The 20,000-nt window shown below is 49.1% G+C and overlaps 6 protein-coding genes across 14 annotated transcripts in view; 3 read left to right on the top strand and 3 right to left on the bottom strand.

The window, feature by feature from the left end:
* The window catches only part of LOC125955928 (cholinephosphotransferase 1), an 11,121-nt gene extending 9,202 nt beyond the window's left edge, over nucleotides 1–1,919 (top strand). For 2 of the 6 annotated variants that reach the window (XM_049687272.1, XM_049687271.1), the window contains one exon: nucleotides 795–1,919. In XM_049687272.1, coding sequence (XP_049543229.1) covers nucleotides 795–970 — 176 coding nt within the window. In that variant the 3' untranslated portion in view covers nucleotides 971–1,919. Of the gene's footprint in view, nucleotides 770–794 lie in introns of those variants that run through there. The other 4 variants (XM_049687269.1, XM_049687268.1, XM_049687273.1 and 1 more) reach the window with 3 other exon arrangements.
* Nucleotides 1–20,000, top strand: part of LOC125955960 (growth factor receptor-bound protein 2) — a 130,024-nt gene that overhangs the window by 33,547 nt on the left and 76,477 nt on the right. The gene's annotated exons all lie outside the window — the stretch shown is intronic.
* LOC125955891 (clustered mitochondria protein homolog) overlaps nucleotides 1–20,000 on the top strand; it is a 164,219-nt gene that overhangs the window by 120,297 nt on the left and 23,922 nt on the right. The gene's annotated exons all lie outside the window — the stretch shown is intronic.
* Nucleotides 1,951–5,511, bottom strand: LOC125955904 (spondin-1). Its single transcript, XM_049687226.1, has 4 exons — nucleotides 5,070–5,511; nucleotides 3,980–4,371; nucleotides 2,813–3,890; nucleotides 1,951–2,737 (listed from the first exon to the last, which is right to left on the bottom strand). Exons 1-4 carry the CDS (start codon nucleotides 5,269–5,271, stop codon nucleotides 2,049–2,051), a joined length of 2,361 nt encoding a protein of 786 aa, XP_049543183.1. The 5' UTR covers nucleotides 5,272–5,511; the 3' UTR covers nucleotides 1,951–2,048.
* Nucleotides 5,716–13,137, bottom strand: LOC125955898 (uncharacterized protein KIAA0930 homolog). 3 transcript variants are annotated; one of them, XM_049687213.1, is made up of 7 exons: nucleotides 12,459–13,137; nucleotides 10,961–11,550; nucleotides 10,713–10,891; nucleotides 10,397–10,653; nucleotides 7,319–9,196; nucleotides 6,892–7,041; nucleotides 5,716–6,813 (listed from the first exon to the last, which is right to left on the bottom strand). In XM_049687213.1, the coding sequence occupies exons 1-7, from the start codon at nucleotides 12,613–12,615 to the stop codon at nucleotides 6,773–6,775; spliced, it is 3,252 nt and encodes a 1,083-aa protein (XP_049543170.1). In that variant the 5' UTR covers nucleotides 12,616–13,137; the 3' UTR covers nucleotides 5,716–6,772. The 3 variants fall into 3 exon arrangements, with proteins under 3 accessions (XP_049543170.1, XP_049543171.1, XP_049543172.1); XM_049687214.1 differs by having other exon boundaries at nucleotides 7,328–9,196; XM_049687215.1 differs by lacking the exon at nucleotides 7,319–9,196 and having other exon boundaries at nucleotides 12,459–13,135.
* Nucleotides 13,365–20,000, bottom strand: part of LOC125955896 (uncharacterized) — a 7,056-nt gene continuing 420 nt past the window's right edge. The window contains exons 1-5 of one of the 2 annotated variants that reach the window (XM_049687211.1): nucleotides 19,990–20,000; nucleotides 18,620–18,960; nucleotides 17,832–17,958; nucleotides 16,181–17,758; nucleotides 13,365–16,114 (exon numbers count right to left, since the gene is read on the bottom strand). The exon at nucleotides 19,990–20,000 is cut by the window's right edge and continues 420 nt beyond it. In XM_049687211.1, coding sequence (XP_049543168.1) covers nucleotides 14,588–16,114; nucleotides 16,181–17,758; nucleotides 17,832–17,958; nucleotides 18,620–18,672 — 3,285 coding nt within the window. In that variant the 5' untranslated portion in view covers nucleotides 18,673–18,960; nucleotides 19,990–20,000 and the 3' untranslated portion in view covers nucleotides 13,365–14,587. The remainder of the gene's footprint in view (nucleotides 16,115–16,180; nucleotides 17,759–17,831; nucleotides 17,959–18,619; nucleotides 18,961–19,989) is intronic. The other variant, XM_049687210.1, reaches the window with a different exon arrangement.

Genomic DNA, 20,000 nt, shown 5'->3' with positions numbered 1-20,000 from the left:
ATTTCGTTTTCGTTTGCATTGCACCTGAGAATAGAGAGAAAGGTATACTTGCACGTTCGATGTAGCTGGTAATCGATCAAACGATCGATCGACCTGTTCGGCCAAAGGTTTTCTATCTTTCAGACACAATCAAATTCTTCCTCTGTGTGGTGGTAACATACTGCAATGTTCTTTTTGGTACACTCGTGATGCGCCTAACAAGTTCGCTAAAGAACGGTTGTCCAGTAACAGTGTTTTATGCGCATCCGAAAGGTTAGTAACGTGTACGTGTATCCTTCGTGCTTGCCGTGATGTTTTACGATGGTTTTATGTGTGCGTGTGTGATACGGGTTATATTAAATCAATTTATGGGTTTATTATGTTCTATCTCTTAAAGCGGCGATAGAAATGCCTTTAGGTAAAAATTGTTAGACGTTCTTGTAGCCTCTTCTACTCGCAACAGCATGATTTTGTGTCTCTCCTCCCCGTTTGTAAACTGAAACTCGACTAATTGAACCTTTCCACCTTCTTCTCCTTCTACTAATGCGTGTGCATTGCGTTTTGTGTGCGTATTTATGTGTGAAATTAAGATTCTCCTCCTGAACAGTGAGGAATCCTTATCCTCTTCGTATATTGTTTTGTATGCCTCTCTATCTAACCACGACGTACTCCCCAATTTAATGCAGATACTTTCTTTCGGTTCTCTATTATTCACCGTGGTAGCTTAGGATTAAAGTTTGTAGCGTTACAGTTGCGGTGACACTCTACAGTTTAAATTACTGATTGATATATTGGCTTATTGTTGCTTCTTGCAGAGGTCAACGAACAGCAACAGTCGACGATCAATAACAACAGTCGGAGCTCCTATCCAACGACTCCCGAGCGCCATTTGACCGTTCCACACGGTCTTACACAACGTTCGGTTTCGGAGGATAGCGCCAGCCCGAGGGTTACACCATCGTCCTCACCCCGGCGGCCGCATCGTGTCTAGGCCTACCCGAAAGACCCCGAAGATGCAAAGGGAAATTGCTACGGATCTTGCCCCTCCCACAATAGTGTAGCGATTATCGTGCCCCAATACTCACCGGAAATGCTATGAGAGGGATATGGATGGCTAGGTGCAAACGCTGTGTTACCGTAGTATCGTCGTGTGGTTAGTGCATCAATATGAGCATGAGCATATTGTGTTCAGTGTAGGAGTGTTGAGTGGTTTTTAGGGGGCTCTTTTTAATTTTTAAACATTTCTTTCTTCTTCTCTTTGCTCATTTGATTCTAATTTCCTAAGTTGAATTGAACCAAACGTTGAATTGTGGCATCACAAAACACCGAAAACACCTTAGCAAACAACAACACGGTGCCGAACAGTGTGCCGTTTTAGTTTAATGGTTAGTTCGCGGTAGGAGTAACATCCGATATGGATATGGAGGTGATTCCGTTTCCATCATTCATTCGGGCGTTGCTGTCTGGAGGGATGATTTAAGAAAAAGACAATGCAATACATATTAAGCGTAGCAACCAATTTAGTAAATCACCATCCACCGCCAACTACGATGTAAGGGATGCTGCTCTGTTGGCAGTCCAGTTCGTCCTTTGGAGCCAATCGGGGGCTTGTAGGCGCTTTTTGATAGAAGAAAGAATGGCAAAGCTTAGGGTGCTCCATCGTACTGGTCCTGCTGGTTGTATTGTTACATATATTTATACACAAACACACCCAGACAGGCGAACAAACAGCTCAGACCTGCGAAGACAGGAATTAATTTGAAGAAAAAGAACGCTTCTCTTAGGACTAACGAATTGGGTGTATGTGTGTGTTGTTTGTGTTGGGAAGGAATGTTGGCATAAAGTGTCGCGGGAATTTGATTAATGGGGCTGATTGAATTAAAAGGTGAAATAAGCCGTGGAATAAACCGTGATATCGAATTAAACCCGTTCGGTCCATACCATTCGTTTGGTCGAAGATGGAAAATGAAAGAACACCCCAACAGTGGGAAGCATGCTGCGATGGTCGAAAGTCCCCAGCTTTATTCGCAATACAGTTCGAAGGTCAATCAAGGCAGCTTATGGATCGTTTAGGCACACGGTGGACCAGTACACTCGCGACGTTTAATGACGCGCGGTGAACAGGGTTGCCCTCCGTTGCGTGGATGCGTGAGAATAGTGCGCGTTCGCTCCGATCGTCCAGTGCCACAGCTCACCGAACATGGACTCCAGTCGGACCAGTCGGAAAGCACACAATCCACGGGCAACGTGTCGTACGGACTGCCGACGCTGCTGGCGGCCGTTCGTGTCCTGTCAACCGTCGCTGCCGTCGTCGAACGCACCGGTACCGATCGTCCGCGTGTCCCACACGTCTGCATGCAGTCATCGGCGGTGACAAAGTTGTTGCGATTACCTCGGCAACCACCGTAGTAGAAGGGAACGCAGGTACCTTGGCTGCTGGCGAAGGCGTAACGCTGATAGCGTCCTCGACATGGACCCGCTTCCGGTGCTTGAGAGCAGATCTCCTGTGCCGTGAAGGTATCGAACAGACAATCCGCCTTCTCGCTACACTGCCGCTGTTGGTTCAGTTCAATCCGGTTCGTGCACCGCTCTTGATCTTCGGGCGCCAACAGAAGCAGCCTAGTACGGATCATCACCCCACGGCCACACGTTGCACTGCACGGACTCCAGTCGCTCCAGGCCGTGACGGGACAGAGTGGATCAGGAGCTTCCATTTCGGTGATCGAGCATTCCGGTTGCATGCATTTTTGCTTCTCAACTGACGTAGATCGTGAACGACAAAGCATTAATACATATGTCTCTCTCTTTCCCTCTTGTAGGTCTTATTACTTACCGACATTGATGTGCGGACACTTCTTGCGTCCTGCGTGCTCTACGAAGGTACGTGTTCGCATGGTAACACCGATCCCGCAGCTGACAGAACACTCAGACCATTCGCTCCATTTCGTTGTCCGGCAGACACCAATACCCTCACCGGTTTCATCCACACTTGGCGCCAGTTTACCTATGTCCTCCGCGCTGCCTCCACCATCGGCGGTCGAACCCTGTGCCCCTTCACATTCTGGTACCGGTGCAACGCACATCTCCTTCGCGGTCAGCTGACGGTTACAGCCCATACTACGAGCCTTGTTCGGTTGGAGGTACTTCCGATTCCGCATACGGATTCCTTTGCCACACGTTACGGAACACGGTGACCAGGCACTGTACTCACTGGTGGCACATTCCGGTCGCCGCTCCTCCTCCTCATTTTCGGCCACTTCCAGTACCTGTGCCTGCAAGAACTCTTCATCGCAGTTCCGTGGCATAAGCCGTTCGCGCCGGATGTACAACCGCGCCAATGGTGTCATGGTGGATGAGCTCGGATCATAGAAAGGTGCTCGTGGATCCTCCGGATACAGGGTCGTGATGCGGTGCATACGTTCGCGTGGCTGTGTCTCAGCGTTGGCCGACATGTAGCTAATACCACTGTCCGTACCAGCATCCCACGGGTACAGATCGAAATCGAGCGTCTCGGTCCAGGTACAATCCGCCCGACATAAATCCAATCCCGAAATGCCTACCACCCAGTCTGGCGAGGGACCGAACATCGAGGCCATCGATACCTTGTGGTGCTTCCGGTCGACCCGGAAGCTGGACGTGGTGTTTTCATTTACACGCGGGTACCACAAACCGGCCGCCTTAAAGAGTGTCCGCAACCGTGGACCTTTTGCCCGAAGCTCTTCCTCCAGCAGGCGCACCGAACCCCACTCGGCCAACATCCGGAACCCATCGGTGGCAATGTGGTTCTCGCCCCAGAAGGAAAAATTCGTGTCGTGTGACGCACCGATCACGTCGGAGAAGTGAGTCAACCAGACAGCAAACGGATAATCCCGCGGATGCGTTTCGTTGGACCAGATACCTTCGAAGACAAACTGAAATATGAATTGGCAGCGTGATCATCGTGTACGTGTATCCTACATGCTGGTGGCGTGATCATGCTTTCGCTTTCTGGCCTACTTACACTGTACTTCGCTTCATCGCAGGCACAGCATTCACCCTTCTGGATCCGTGGTTTCGGTTTATACTCGCACAGTACCTTCGTGAGCGCACCTTCGTCCGCGTACCAGTGCTGGTCGTCTTCGTAGACCATTGCCGAGATGCTGACACAGCCGGATCCTTGGGCCGGTGCAACCCACATCACTTGGATCTCCGATTTGGGGAAATCGTCCGCCTGGGTGACCGTGTTGACGCAGTGCTCGTGGAACTTGGTTAGTGAATCGCTGAACAGCTGAAACCGTCCTACACGCTTCGGTCCACCGATGTGCGTACGGCTGCCGGACTTAGCCTGTGCGGCGAGTGTAAAGTGCGTGAATTGTTGCAGCTTGGCGTGCGTCCGCGAGCCGACGATAAAGACTGGGAAGATGGATGGCGAAGAGAAGGAGAAACCCACTTAGCACAGCACACTAACTCGGTAAGTACATTCGTTAGATTATTATGTATGAACTTGTGGGAAATGAGATTAGCCAATCAAGCATACACTGATGACATAGGTATAATTGGTGGATAATTCTATAGATGACTCTTTAACGTATGCATTGAAACGCTCTTCTTCTGTAGATGATTATTCCTTCTTAGTTGCAGCTCGTAAAGTAGAACTACCGTTCTACTAATTCCGCTTAAAACAAGGGCCAAGTGTCTCACTTGGCCAACCCATCTCACAATCGTGTCAACACAGTGCATCGTTACACAGTTCCATTTACAATGTCGCTAGTCCATGTTGTTCGCTTATACGAACAATGAGCCCCATAGCGGATCATCTTGAGGAGTATCACTATGATGATTATCGCCTCGTTTCACTGCACTTTAACCCCCCGCTATACACTCTGGGCGAAGAGAAGCATGCTGTAGGGCCCTTAAGATGACGTCATTAGCCAAAGGCATCCGTGCTCCGGCTGCCCATCACCAATGGCGTGTCGTGCGTCGTGAAGTAAGCAATTATCAGTGATGAACTAGTTCCTCTAGCCAGATTGCTGCACATTTCTTCTCGGTTAGTTCACTCACTTTCGCAATTAGAATGTTGGTGGACTTGGGATCAACAGTTTGCTACTTACGATTGTATATCTTGCCCGGTTCGTATCCCTGTGGATCATCGCGGATGGCAAGCCGGTAACCATTGTCTCCCGGTTGCTTCTTGCTAGTCACAGGGCGGCCATCGATCGAGGGGATTTTACTGCAAGCCTCTAGCTGACCAACGATACTGTGCATCAGGAATAGCAGCACCGGGACCAGCCAAATAGTAGGTGCACGGGCCATTTTCCTTTCCTTCTTGCTTCTATACCACGCGGGCCCACACTTGCCCTGCCGATAGTGCCGGTCTTATCAGGAATTGATTCTCGGATCTTTTCTCCGCTTGGCCAACGACTCCTCACTATCAAACACTGCTGTTGATACTGTAGGCGCAACGCAACGAAAAGCTAGCAGCCAGTCAGCCAGCACGCGGTACAGTTGATTAGCGACTGAGCTGCTGGTGACCAAGCTCGGGATGCTGTTACTTATGCGGTACTGCGAGACCCTGACACTGATCAGTACCGATGCACGGGATTCGATTATCAACTGGCCAATGGACTTTCCGTATTTGTTTTGATAGCTCACTGCGCATCATCACATTTCAGTGGTGTGTCTCCGTGTCCGCAGCTTGAGGTATGCGAAAGGGAACCATTCGGAACGAAATTATAGAAACGCTGTTATTTTGTTGTTTTTTGCAAATGTTTATGGAATGCAATGTTGCAGTTTATTTTCTCTTTTCCGTAATAGTGTATACACCACACTTAAGCCAAAATTAATGTCTGCCTTTTTGTCGGAAGCAACCGATGAGTAAAATGAGATTTATGCTGTTACTCCCTTGGACTGTATTCCACTTGACTATACTTAAAGTATTTGAAAAAAAACCCCAACCCCCACGCAGTTAAGCAAACACATTAAAAACTAAAATATAACAATAAGAGTGACGTCCATCTGTCCACCGCACACTGCTTACTTGGCCCTAGAAGTATGTCTATCATGATTTTTACCTTGTGTAAAACAATGAACCCAAATGAGTGAGGCCCAAATGCTGATTCGGATCGGTACTTCCTTCTATTACATTCTACAGAGATTTTGCCATTGTCAGTGTTCGATCGACCGGCGATGAATAGATCAGCAATATCAATCAACCTATTATTGGCTAGAGCTGACAGAGAGCATATTCCAATAGACGACTTTGGTTGTTGCTTTTGGTTTTAGCGGGATGTTACTGTCGATCGACGGAACTCTCTATTCTACAGCCTGTGCCTGTCGCTAGTTTGCTGCGTTTTGCGAATGATTTGCGTTTACAGAGCTCTGTTGGTATTAGTAATATTGTTATCAAGTCCTTGAGAGTGTTGAGATTTGGAAAAACTGAGCTAAACGTTAAAAAAAACGAGATTATAAACTCAATCGTAAAGCAAAAATCCTGGCCTTTAACACATGTCAATCCCTTGGAATAGGTTTAGCATTTCCCTTAGTTGGAAATCACAAAAAGTGTGTTCACTGCGACGTGGGAACACACTCGTCTCTACCTCTTTATCTTTTGCTGGCTTAGTTTGTTCGATTTTATCTGTATAATTAAGAGGAATCTATTGATCGTGCGATCGGAAGATTCATGACGACTAGCACTGTTCGAGCACTGTTTCCTTCGCCCTATTACGTCCGCACACAACGTAGGAGTACGTGGCGCTAAAAGACAGTTGTAGTGTATATGTTGAGGTCTGTCACGCACTGGGTTGTTGTGGCGTCATTAAAACGTTAGAATCGGTTGCTCTCGGTGGTCCAGAAGATCTAGAGAAATAGAAGGAACAGCAAAGCATAAAGGCAGGTCAGCCTGCAGAGAAAATAGCAGAGACCTGAGGTACCTACCTTTGGCTATGCTCCACCAGGGAAGCGTCACATACGTTAGGAACGCGTTCAATGGTGTCGATTGCTGCCGACGGTTTTCCTTCCAAAAGTGGAACGTTTGGGTGAATCCCTTCGTTGTCCAGAGTGGATTATACGCTCCATCGTCCAGCTCTGTTCGATTAAGCGAAGGAGAGATAGAGACAAAAATTATGGTAAAAGGAAGAAGCTACGTATCAGATAAGGTTCTCTAAAGCATTACGGCCCTCTCCTCTGAATTCGGCTTCTAGTGAGACAAAGATCGGAACTGCAAAACTACGAACAGATCGTGGTCTATTGAAATGAAACTAGGCAATACAGCAATACATATAGCAAACGAACGAAACAACAAACAGTGAGGAGGATTAGAGCGAGATTGTGATAAAAATTGTAAAAAGTTCTACTTCCAAACCTTTATTACCCTGATGTCGTTTCGGGTGGTAATCGCATAGATAGTAGATGTTGGTACCATCCGGAGTGCGTCGCATTGGGATGGTGTCGATGGTGGCGAGCGCAGGGGAACCATGGTGCTGCTGTTGCTGTTGCGAATGCTGCTGCTTGGTGGTACAGCCAGGGATCGAGGGACGTTCATAGAAGCTGTTATAGCTGGGTTTCTTCATCTTCGGTAGTGTGGAGCACTCCTTCTTCGCTCGAAGATCCTTCAACGCGGCCCAAATGGCACGATTGCTCAAATCGTTCTCTTCCGTTGTCTCTTCGGTCGCCGTTGTAGTCGTTGTCGCCATCGGAGTAGCCCCCTCGGATCCCGGATTACCATTAATATCACGTTCGGTGGAAAGCGGATCCTTGATATTCTGATTAGTTTCTTCTTGGAGTGGCTGTTCCGGGGGAGAATCACTGTTGTCCTGAGGAGACTCATGCTGAACGGACGTTGTTTCATCGGATGACTGTGCCACATTTTTCTCACTAGCTTGTTGTACTCGTTGCACTACTGGGGCTGAGTTTTGATCTTGCTTCCCTTTGCGTGCCAAATCCGCCTTACGTTTGTCATCCTTCTTTTCCTTGCCCGATGAAACGGCGGTGGTGGCTGCGACTGAGGTAGCAGAAGAGGATTTGCTCCGGCGATAGATCATCGAAAAGCGACCACCTCCTGTCCCAGCACTGGTTATTGTCTCACGTACCGTTGATTGTACGACAGTACGGCCACCGGAAGTCCGTCGCTCCCGGTGTTCCTTGATGTGTTGCGTTGCTACAACCGTCGTGGCCTTTGGCTGGCTACTGCGTACGGAGGATCGCCCGTTTCCGTTCGTTCCGGCGCTACCATTCCGCTCGACCGGGAACTCTTCCTTGCCATTTACCCGTATCAGCAGTTTCGGATCGACTGGTTCCATGTCCGGCTTAGCAGTCACCTCCGAGCCGGTCTCGAAATCGTTCAATGAAACAGCATCATCGGCCAGCTCGTACTCCTCCGTGGCTTCCGTTGCCTCTGTCGGTACGGCGGTAGCAATGACCGACGAAGCCGGTCTTCCATTCCTCCCTTGTGGATGAGCAGGAGGATTATTGTTGTTGAGCTGGTTACTGTTACTGCAGGAACTGGACTTGGACCGTGTCTCACTAGCCATCGGGGCATTCGATTTTCCCGCTGGTGAATCTCCGCTGAATCGTTTCGAGCGAAAGATCGGCGTGCTTAAGCGCTTTTTTGGGCTCTGCATCGTTTTGGTGCTATTGTCACGCTTCTTAACGCCCGGCTGCTGCGCCGTGCCGGTGCATGGAGGTTTCTTTTTTGCTTTATCGTTCAATGCGGGCCCAGTGCGTACCTTGGCACCGCCCGCGAACTCGAGCTCACTCTCGACGATCAACACATTCCGGTGCTTCATCAATGGTGATCGGCCTTTCGAGACGGTCGCCAGACAGGCCGGTGAATCGTGCAGCTCGAGTGATTGCAATCGTTGCAGTTCTATTTCCTCCGCTTTTGATGGTGGATGAATTGGTTTCCTTTTAAGCCCGTTGGCTTCACCATTGTCGGTATCCTGTTGACACTTTGGACAGGGCGTGTACACGTCGGACATCTGGATTGAATCGGTTTCGGCTTTCCGGTCGCACCGTTTCCGCATTCCAAAACAATTGCAACAACCGGTGGCACCATTAGCAGCAGCAGCAGTAGCAGCGGCGGTACCATTGATAGTGCACTGATCAGTAGCAGGTTGCGGGGATGATCGGCCACCGGCCACAGGACCTGTCTTAGGTGGAGATGAAGGGACGTTGGAGCCACAGGTTCCCACTGCGACCGGTAGCTCCGTATCCGATACGACGACCGAGGAAGCAGGACGATCTATGCGACGCAATACATGCACACACACCCGGGGAAAAAGGGGGAAACGCGATATCAAAACGGGGTGACAGATTCAATTTGTCATTGTTGGCGTGTGTGTGCCGGAATAAGATAGAGAGAAAGAGAGAAAAGAGAGTGAGAGTGAGAAAGAGAGATAGAAAAGAAGAAAAACGATATAAAATTTGTAGGATATAGGACATCTCTAAACACAAAAGTAAACTAAGAGGAGTTTATACAACTAACGAGAGATCGTTTTGGCGAGGAACGTTTAAAGGGCATTGGTTGGCAACATCACCAGGCACTAGGCAGAGGCAGGGGTTTAAATAAATTGCTTCATTTGCTTGGGATATCTACGGCATGTTTTTAGTAACTTTTAATCAACCAAACCACTAACGAGCACTACAAAGGGTTTATCAGGGAGCGAGGGATACGGATGAAAAGGTGAGAAAGGATAACTTATGATGAAACTATTTGGAAATGGGATCAGCATCGATTTCGATGGATAAAAAAAAAACAACTAGGATACTGCCAATAGTTTGACGAAAGACACCTGGTTTGATGTGGTTTGGGTAACTAACCAACACAGGAAATAATGGATCATAGAATCGTTTGTTCCTTTGCTTAGCGATCGTCCTGCTTCCCAGTCGTGTGATTGTCAGATATGAGCGACCGAACGCACTTTATACCCGGCTCTACTGCTCTACTTTACAGAGATCGATAGAATACAGAATAGTTACAACACCAAGAGCAAGCTCATGCATATCATTGCCATGGCGACGGTGCTGGCACAGAGAGAAGCAATAGTTGTGTAACGAAAGGCGGCGCCTTGGAAACGAAACGGACAGCGATAGGCGACGTAGGTACACACGCGTTGTTGCTGGGATCACAAATAGAGAAGCTGAGGTTATCGGGATAAAGACATGCACAGAGACAGAAGAGTTAGTGCCACGGAAGAAGCTTGAAAAGGCGCTTAACGTAGAGTACCGTGGTATTACGAGAACAATCAATAGATTTACACAAAAGCGTCTTCAGAAGCGAAGCAAGTTTAACAAAGCATTTCTACACATTCATTTCGAACACAGCAAGAGGGCGCATAGAGGAGTACATCATCAGCGGCGCGATCAGGGGGAGGTGGAGAAGTAGAGCCGAATGTCGAAAATGTGGGGGGACGGTTGTACAACAAGGTGGGTGTCATCTTACCGTCACGCAGGTCACCGGCTTCAATCTCGGACACTTCGTTGGCCAAACAGTCCAAACCCTCGTTCTCCGAGCGAGCCTTCGAACCACCGTAGGACGAGGAACAGGAGCCCTCGGCCGGGTTTTTCGTTCGCCAACCATACCGGCTGAAGTTGTTCAGATTGGCGCTCGGATCGCTCAACCTTCGCTGATGGCGATAGTTGTAGTACTCTTCGCAGTCTTCCTCCCATTCCGAGTCCCACATGTCCGTGGCACAGAAGCTGTTTATGGATAAGGTCAACGTTAGGCCAACGTAATTGAACGTGGACATATTACTCACCCCGGTTCACTGGTCGGTGTCTCGACACCGGAACCCTTTGGTTTAGTAACTGCCATCTCGGCGTGCCCCTTGCCCTGTGGGCCTTTCATGCGGACAAACTCGCAACGCGTTTGTGGCCCACCGGAGCTAAACAGGCCAAAGGACATCCTTTGCGCAACCTTCGAACCAAGACTGGATTGCTGTAAAAGCCAATGAACGATATAGCAAAGCTAGGAAGCAGCCACCGACCGAAGGTTCCCCCCACTTACCCTGGCATCGTAGACCCGCTTAAGGGCATCGTATCGTATCGAACCAAGGAAGATCACGCCCTGCACACTACCGTCTCGATCGGTAGCGACCAGCTCCACGCAAACCATCTCACCATCGCGCACCAGTATATCGTGGAACACCTCGTCAAAGTTGTCCACCATGAAGCAGATGTGCGGATAGGTGATCTCCTCACTGTCACCCTTCGTGTCCATCTTTCTGCGGCTCGGCGAAGCGTACACCTTCTGCGAGTGACGTCGCAGCACCTGCAGCTCCTTCGGGGAGGTCCGGGTACAGATGGCCAGCGTGAGCGTGTAGTTGAACTGGTGGATTACAAGATTCAGGTAGACGGTTTCCTCCCAGTCGACGTCCGGATCACCGATCGGAAGCTTTCGCGAATCCTTCCGGAACACCTCAATCTCCGTCTCGTACTTTGGCATGGTTCGTGATGAGCCCTTGATGTGCTTTTTGCGAACGAAAAACAGCAAATCATCGCAATCGATGCTGTGCTCCGGCTCGGACTGGAACAGGAAGTGGCGCACGAACAGATCCGTCCAGTAGGTCGTCCCCTGGAGCACCACAAATCCTCCATCTGTCGGAGAGGAGGTAGAGCAGAAAGATAGAGATAGTCAATACGTTTCATCCTTGCGTTTGGTGAATCATCGGTCGGTATCAATAATAGCCGCTCTATAAAGGCCGTTCTTGGATCGATACGTACGGCATCGCAGAGGTATGATTATGGATTATCATTCCGAAGGTCTGCGTAGGTCGTACTGTTACTGCCCTTGATATGTAAGAAGCAGAAACCGAAATGCCAAGTGCAACGTACCATACACTTTTCGCGAACAAACGCGAATTCGCTATCGAGTACAGTGCGGCTCGATGCACATGACTGACGTTTCGTCTGCACTTCGCCGATAGATGCAGCTACGAATCGTAATCCCCATCAAAGTACTCGATGAATCATCTTGAAATGTGTTTCTGGAGAATCAGACTAGCCCGGCAAGCCAGCGGGATTGTAACTTCAAGCAAGTTGATGTCATGGTGATTCATCAAAATCCAAACAGTACCCAAAGGTCAACTTGATAACCTGGCGTACTGGCAAACATTCCAAAATGCAAAATACACCGGTCTTCGCTCAACCTGGCCAGCGCGATGAGACAAGAGCACGTTTTTGACAACTTATGCCTCCTCGCACTCTATCAAGGATCTCATAATGAACGAAAGAGGACACATACTTTCACTACCTCCCTCCCATCGGAATCATTAAATGCGCATATTCCGTTCCGTTGGTTCTCCAGCTGCCAACACCCACCCCTCCATAGGCAACGCAACCGATCTGCCAAACAACCTGCGATGGAGCGAAAAATCGATAATAGACGACATACGTCGGGTGTTCCGCCGTCACAGGCGTGTGTGACTAAGTAAAAGGCTAAAGCGTGTGGTTAGCTTATGACCATGGTTACGTACGTTTACGGATCAGCGGGTCTCAATACGTACCATCTTTCAGCAACTGTCTCATCTCCTTCGTGCGCTGAAAGTTAATTTCCTCCAGTAGCAGCTGTAGTGCGGTTTGCGGTGATTTCAGCATTGCGGCGGCCACCGCCGATGCTGATCCACCGGCGACCCCGAGCCCACCACCGCCAGTGACCGACATGGTCAATGCTCGCCGTTGTTCGTCCACCGTTGCAAGGGGCTACCGATTTGCAGTGGGGCTATCAGCAATTTCGAGATAAAATCCCCGGTTACTGCAGCTGCTTCTGACAATCTGCCCCCGGTTACTCTAGGAAGCAGTTTAATGTAGCAAGCCTTGCCAAATCTCTGGATTTGTGAAGAACGAATTCATATTGCACTGGTTAAAGCCAAACTGTGGCAGCTTGGCTTTGTTCACTTTGTTCACAGCCGAGACTACTGTCTCCCCTCGACGGAACACACTGGCGAAAGGCTAATGACTCCCGGGTTGGAATTTTGTTGTTTTTTTTTCAAGAACTTTTCCCGGAAGCACAACGTCGTCGAAGGTCGCACTGCCGTCTTCGGTAGGTCCGTAAAGATGACTGAACTGCCGAGGCTAAACGGAAACTGTGTTTTGGTTCATCCCGCCCGAGAGCCGCCGAAGTTTGAGAGCTGAATTCGAAGTGCACCAGGGGGTGGTGTGCGTTCGTTGCGACCGCCACCGAACCATCCAGCGATTGCGCAATTCGTTTGACCCGATGCCAGGCTGTTGGATGGAGGAGAGCAGCAACAAAACTGTCAAATGCACATAAGAGAGAGTGGGAGAGACAGGGCGCATGTAAACAATATGCGATGTCATTTCTTTCAAATTCACCCGTTGACGCTGTGATTTTCGGCCAACAAATTCATTTCATCGCAGTTTCCAAGACCTGCTAAAACATTGGGTACAGTTTACAACTTTATTCGATTTTAATTCGTTCCTATGGCATTTCAAAATTTACCGAAGTATGACTTCCATCAGTGGGATCTTATCTAAAGCCGCGTTCTGTCGTTCCCGTTTACACCGGTTTATAATTGCATCGACTCGCACGGCTTAAGCACATGCTGCGGAGATAATTAAATTTAAAGGAAACCAAAAGGAGAAAAGTGGCAAAGAAACCTGCGCCTGCCACCCAATAAGCGGTGGACGGTTTCGTCGCCGAAAATTGTGCTTATTAATCTATTTCTTAGTCTAATATAGATATTTCTTGATCATCTTCTTCGACGTAATTATCCTAGGCCTATTTTGCAAAAGTTGTACATCTGACACACGACATTTGCTTCCTTAGCTAACTGGCGCAGCTAGTAAAAGAAGGCTCCAGGGATGATTCTTTCTCTTCTGGATTTAAAGGAACGAATGGAGTGAAAATTAAAAAAAAAAGATAATTCTAACGCAATGGCGCCCTTTAGATTCCTATTTTTAATGTACTAGCGGCTTAGGTAAAGCTTACGAATGAAATGCATCTAGATTGTAATGTTGCGAGTATTCTTAGTATACTCAATTGCTACGCCACAGCGCGCTCTAGGCTTAAGTAAGGTGAATGGCCTCGAGAGAAAATAAAAGCGTAGCAAGCTAAGCACAGAGTAGTCTGGCTATCATTTGTGTAGACACGGGCATAGACAGTTTGATCGTTTGAAATGTACAATCGATATTTAAATCATTTGTTCAATCGAACCTATACAATAATGACACGTGGTCGTGGAAGAATTAGTTTTACTTTCCTCACGCTAATTTTAAAATAAGCAAGTATGATAAGCGCTGCCATGCTTTCCTAACAAATAATACGTGATAGGCACTGGGCCCATTTGCTATGCTACTACGGCACAAAAATTAGGGAGACCATTTTGAGCGGCTGGGTGTGATGCTGAACGAATTATTAGGAGCAAAAAACCTTCGCGAGATTATACTACTTCACCGACCTCGAGGACCAGCGCTGCTAACCACCTAGTGTGAATCAGACTTTTCGTGAGTCCTTCTCCGTCTTATAGCATTCTGGGGTGTGCTTTCGTGCACTCGCGCTCGTTAGGAACCACATTTGTTCAGCTGCGTTAAACTAATTGCACTGTCAAAGCACTAGATAGGGTAGCCTAGGTGGTACCTTCTCCATCATTCCATGAGTAGGGAGATAATAATGGCTTTAGATCGTTAATCGACTCGACGACTGGATGTGAACTGATGGTGGATTTTCTACTTCCATCGCAGCCTCGTTGCCATCATTGACGGCAGAAGATATGGCATTGGATGAGAAAGAAAATCCTTCGGTTAAATTCTTCATTACACACCGGCGGCGATGGATCTTCAAACCGGCGTACAGCTTGAAGGTGGCATCACACAGATCACACTTATGAGGTCGTTCGTTTGAGTGTAGCTTTCGATGTGTGATCAAGTTGGAGGGATGCACGAAGGCGCTCGAGCAGAGGTCGCACTTGTAACGCCGTTCGCCCGTGTGCGTGCGGATATGTATCAGCAGGTAGTCCTTTCGCTTGAACCGTTTGTGACACTCAGTACACTTGAACGGCCTATCAGCGGACGGTACGAACGCAACGGCCTCGTTACGCTCAAAGTGGCTAAGTACGTGCCGTTCGAGCAGCAGCGGATCATCGAACGTGATGGCACAGATTTCACACCGACGCACCGATACGCGCCGATTAGCGTTGTTTCTGCTGCTGCTACTACCGGACGATTCCGAGGAAAGTCCCGAACCGATCTCACCTTCGCTATCACCAAGCGATTCCGATGAACCATCCATGACGGGAGGCCGATTGGATTGCATTAAATGGTCGGTATCATTTTCATTCGTCTTATCGCCACATACTTCCTCTCTTCGATTCGGTTGATTGCTCATCATGTTGCTTGAGGGATTGTACGATCCTGTAGATTCATTCCCACTTCCTGCACTGTCGACACCAGCACCGGCTCTACTGCCGAGGTCGCCTAACATGCTCCTGGAGTGATCTATTGCCTCGTGGTAGTCGTTGTGTTTGCGCATGTGCGCCTGAAGGTTTAGCTCACACTTGAACACCTTAAGACAGATACGACAACTTCGTACCCGATTCACGATGGCATCATTTGCGTGAGTTTCCTCATGAACTCTCAACAGTTCTTCGGTGCGAAATCTTTTCGCACACTTTGTGCACGGATGTTCGGGGGGGCTTACATTTCCTGGCTCGCTCGCTGCCGTCTGCGCCTGCAACATCATTCGCTTGCGTTTCGATCCTTTAGGTTTGCGCACCAAAGGCACTCCGGTTGAAGGATCGCCGGCCTCTCTCGCGGACGACAGCAACGAGGAATGCGGATACATCGTATGCATACTGTCGCACATCGCGCGCAGTAAAGCCGGGGCCGTGTCTTCGCTGGATGGATTAGATTTCGTATTCCAGCTTTCACCATCCGTCGTTGCTATGTGTCGCAGCGCGACCAACGGTTTGACGAGAGGCGGTGGACGGCCATCAGCACTAGTGTCACCATGGTTACCACCTCCATGGTTAGTTGCTTGTGGAGGAACGATGAGCGGAACGGATGCTGCAGAACCCAGCACTACACCACCGGCAGTGCCGTTCGATTTGTTGTGTAACTCCATGTGTGCATTGAGGTCATCGAGATAGTGGAATATCTGCATACAGTAATCACAGCGGAACAGTATGACGGTTCCTTCATTGGGTCGCTGGAAAGGAAACAAAAATTAGCAATCCAGTCGACAGCACCCGCTTTACACGTCCTTTCTTCTTACATCTTTTGATTCATCTGTTTCCACCTCGGAACCATCTTCCAGCATGAGTAGCTCGCGGGGATCGTACGGTTCCTCTTTGACGGTAACATTCTCCGGCGCCTCCTTTTTGATATTGCAAGACTCCGCCACAGGTTGCTGTGCCGGCCGCTGATTCGAATCCACGGGTGATTGTTCCGTAACATCATCGTTTGTGTTTCTTAACTCCGATGGCTGCTGTGATTGCATTTGATAGTTTTTACCTGGCGGCGTCTTCGCCCTATTTTGCACCTCTCCTCCGTCCATTGCGTGCGAAATGATAGGTTCTAGGTGTCGCTCGTTAATCATACTATCATTCATCGTTGTACCGTGCTCATCATCTTCCGTATCACTCACTATCGTTGTTCGACCATTGGCATCCTCATTGCTGGCAGCGCGTTGATTGTCATCTCTCTGCTGCTGCAGAAGTCCCTTCCCCTCATCCACGATCGCACCATCAGCATCGTCTTCGAGTTCAATTTTAACAAAATTGGCCGCATCCAGCAGCGGTTCCTCTTCCATCTGCAGATCTTCCATCGTCAGTCCCCGATGAACATCGCGCACATGACGCTCCAGCTCTTCGTATTCAGGGAACGAAGCTTGACATACGCGACAATCGAACGATCGAAGCTTACGATGGGCGCGCAGATGGTACTTTAGTGTCGATGGGGAAATGTAGCTCTTCAAGCAGACGAGACAGTTGTACAAATTATCGCCTGTGTGGGCCCGAAGATGGATCTTCCAGTTGGAGCGATCATTGAATCGTTTGGCGCAGTATTCACACTCGTACAGATTTTCCTCGGTATGGAGCTTCAGATGCCGCTTCAGTGTGTACGCATTGCGGAACGTACGGGCGCAGGCACCGCACTGAAACCGACCATCTTCCAGCTGACGATTCGAAAGGCTCATTAGCTTCTCAGCGGTAAAGGAACGTACGGGGTCATCAGTTTCAGCCTGCTGTGGTGTTTGCAGTCCGGTGTCCGTGGCTGCACTTTCCGTCTCCATCGGTTTGGAGGTGATTGATCTCTTCTTTTTACGCGTCAAATCGGTTGCTTCTACTGACTCCATCGCTGAAGGCGTTGAGGTAACAAGTGGTTCTTCCATAGCAGGAGCGGCAGTAGCAGCAACATCAGGTGCACCAACTTGTTCACACGATGATCCTCGATTTTTCCTCGCACGGACACTAAGCGTGGACAGTTGGTTCAATGCTATCGCTACGGTTGCCTCAGGTTGATTCGACTCGGACAGTATCATCGATGAGGAGGTGGTGGACGATGGTTCCGTCTCATCGGCCAGATGGTTGGGTACTTGCTGCTCCTGTACACCTTCTCCACCAGCACCGGGCGCCGATCGACCGTAATACCCGGTATAGCTGCGCTGCTCCACATCTTCCACCGTATTCGACGTCAGAAGATCGTAAATGTGTCTTTCCTTTTCCACCCCGAACAGATTGTGCAGAATGGTGTCGTTTTCGATACACTTTTCACGAAACCGACTCAAATCGTTCAGCTGCTGATCGCACAGCGAACAGATGGCAGTGGGGAAGATATCCAGATGATCGACCTGCAACAAACAACCATCTCGGGATTATATGGGAAAGGTAAACGAAGAATGGTGTTTCGCTCTAGATTCATACCTCTACCGTCGTTAGATCGTAGATTTGTCGCAGCAGATCCTTGTTGAGGAGCCCACTTTCGTCCGATAAGAAGCGAGTTAGCCTTCGCTCCTTGGACAAACATAACCGGCACAAGTGGCTCGAATCACTGCAATGCAATGGAAATGAAGGAAAGGGATTAAACATGCGGCTAGCTTGCCCATCATTATATATGAGAAGAAAGAAGATCCACGATATAGCAAAGGATTGATCGGTGCGGGATAAGGTCATCCATTGCATTTGCTATACTGCTCCCCATTGCAAAGAAAGGGTTTGTTGTTTGGCTTCCAACAAGCAGCAGCGGCAGCAGATGTTACGCACACGTGCGCACACTAGCGCCGGGCATGGCGCATGTGTGTGATCATTTGCGCATTTGACTACACACAGCGCAGCGCGAGGCCAACAAAAAGCCGGCTCGCGTGTAGACCAGACACACGCATAAAGATGACGAAGTCGTTCACATGAAGTCGCAAAGAAGAACGATCACGGCGTGTGCTGCTGTCGGCGGCCGGGGATGCCAGAAGCGAAGCAAAGGGGTAACAAAACGGGAAAACAATAACTCGCAGAGACAGACGTTTCTTTGTAAGCTCTTTTCATTGCTCTCATATTACACTCACACTTCGCACAGAAGTGTACTTATAGGAGCATTATTCTTTTCCATTTCCTTAGCCCAAAGAGTAATTCTGAGGTCCTGGGCGAGACGCCTGAATCCGTATTGATTAGGGTAGGGGAGGAGTTGGTGATTTTCAAACAAATAGAGCGATACTTACGGAACCACGGATTTACGTCGCAGTAGACGTTGCTGGCGACTGATGCGCGACATTGTTCTTAGCGGCCTGCCCCTGCCGTCGTCGTCGTCGTCGTCGTAGTAACAATCTAGCGAGAGTTTGCGCCTGCTTTTCTCCTTTGTGTGAATGTTCTCCACCCCAGGGTGACGGTGGTGCGCCGCGCGATCGCTTGTGTTTGCTTTTTCAATGAACCACTCGCGTAGCGGTCGTCGTCAACGCGAAACCGACGCACACAGCCGCACTTCTTCGTCGTTTCCGGAGCCACCGGTAGGTAAACATAACAGACTCCTCACTGTATTCGAATGATTGTTCACTGTATTATCCTGTGAAAAGGAAACCAACGACGGTGGCGATGATGCGATTAGAACCAGCGATTGCGGTGATGATCCCAAAAGAAGGGTTAGATGATCGACTGGCCGATCACCGTGCACCACACACCAGGAACCCACGCACTCGCTATCTTGCTATCTCGCTCTTTCGCACGTGTGTTCTCGGCCCCACACGCAAAACACAACACACGCATTCTTGGTAGCAGCTCTCTCACACACTAGCGACGCGTTTATGGTCACCAAGCCGAAAGGCTGGCTCTGTTTGTCTGCAGCCAAAGGACGAGGGCTACGGCGGGGAAGGGGTAAGCAGCAGCAGCAGCATGCCTTGAAATACTAGATGCTATAATTTCCCTAATCCCACAGTAATACTACGGTTTTCGATTGCTTCAACTGCGGACTGCATCCATGAAAGGATCGTACGCACTTGTCTATAATTCCTGTTTGTTTTGTACACCGATGATCTGTTTCGCGCCCTTCCGTTGGCCAACTTTTCTTCACGGGGAAGCCACTAGGAACAGCACCACAAAAGCGCACCGGAACAACGTGCGTAGTAGGGTTAGAGAAACACGCGCTCGTTGAAGGTTCACCAGCGCACAATGAAAATATGATTCCGAGTGGGGCGGCAGCAGAACAACGAACGCACACACCAACAATACGGCTCGGCGAAGGAGTTCGCGCTCGCCTCACACCCACTCACACACATGCACGCACGCAAGATGTCTCTTGTTCTGCGAAGAAGAGTTTTATTGTTCTTCTCCCCCGTTCCGGCGGACCCTCCTTTTGTTGTCACCGTCCAAGATGGACCATCGATTACTCATCGGCCATTTGAATCACACTTTCTTAACTGAACTGTAAGCACAAAACCGCTAGAACAATGCCACCGAAACAACAACGGGGAATCCGAGGGCACAACAAAGGGTTCGGATCGGAACGGTTAACTTGCAGAAAAATCGCAAGAGATGCGGTCCAATTTTTTGAAGAGAATTATTAAATAGGTAGCACTCGGTGAACGCAACGGCTTACTAGATGTATGC

This window comes from Anopheles darlingi, chromosome 3 (assembly GCF_943734745.1).
Source record: "Anopheles darlingi chromosome 3, idAnoDarlMG_H_01, whole genome shotgun sequence".
Lineage (NCBI taxonomy): Eukaryota > Metazoa > Arthropoda > Insecta > Diptera > Culicidae > Anopheles > Anopheles darlingi.
This window is presented reverse-complemented; position numbering and strand designations above follow the sequence as displayed.

What these genes read in the sequence shown, in the direction of transcription:
- LOC125955904 (XM_049687226.1), bottom strand. Translation starts at nt 5,271, where the DNA reads ATGGCCCGTGCACCTACTATTTGGCTGGTCCCGGTGCTGCTATTCCTG. An exon ending in ACCGGGCAAGATATACAATC is followed by an intron (nt 4,372 to 5,069) that starts GTAAGTAGCAAA and finishes CCATCTTCCCAG; the next exon opens with TCTTTATCGTCGGCTCGCGG. An exon ending in GCGATGAAGCGAAGTACAGT is followed by an intron (nt 3,891 to 3,979) that starts GTAAGTAGGCCA and finishes TTCATATTTCAG; the next exon opens with TTTGTCTTCGAAGGTATCTG.
- LOC125955898 (XM_049687213.1), bottom strand. Translation starts at nt 12,615, where the DNA reads ATGTCGGTCACTGGCGGTGGTGGGCTCGGGGTCGCCGGTGGATCAGCA. An exon ending in AGCGGGTCTACGATGCCAGG is followed by an intron (nt 10,892 to 10,960) that starts GTAAGTGGGGGG and finishes TGGCTTTTACAG; the next exon opens with CAATCCAGTCTTGGTTCGAA. An exon ending in CTGGTGGAGCATAGCCAAAG is followed by an intron (nt 6,814 to 6,891) that starts GTAGGTACCTCA and finishes CTATTTCTCTAG; the next exon opens with ATCTTCTGGACCACCGAGAG.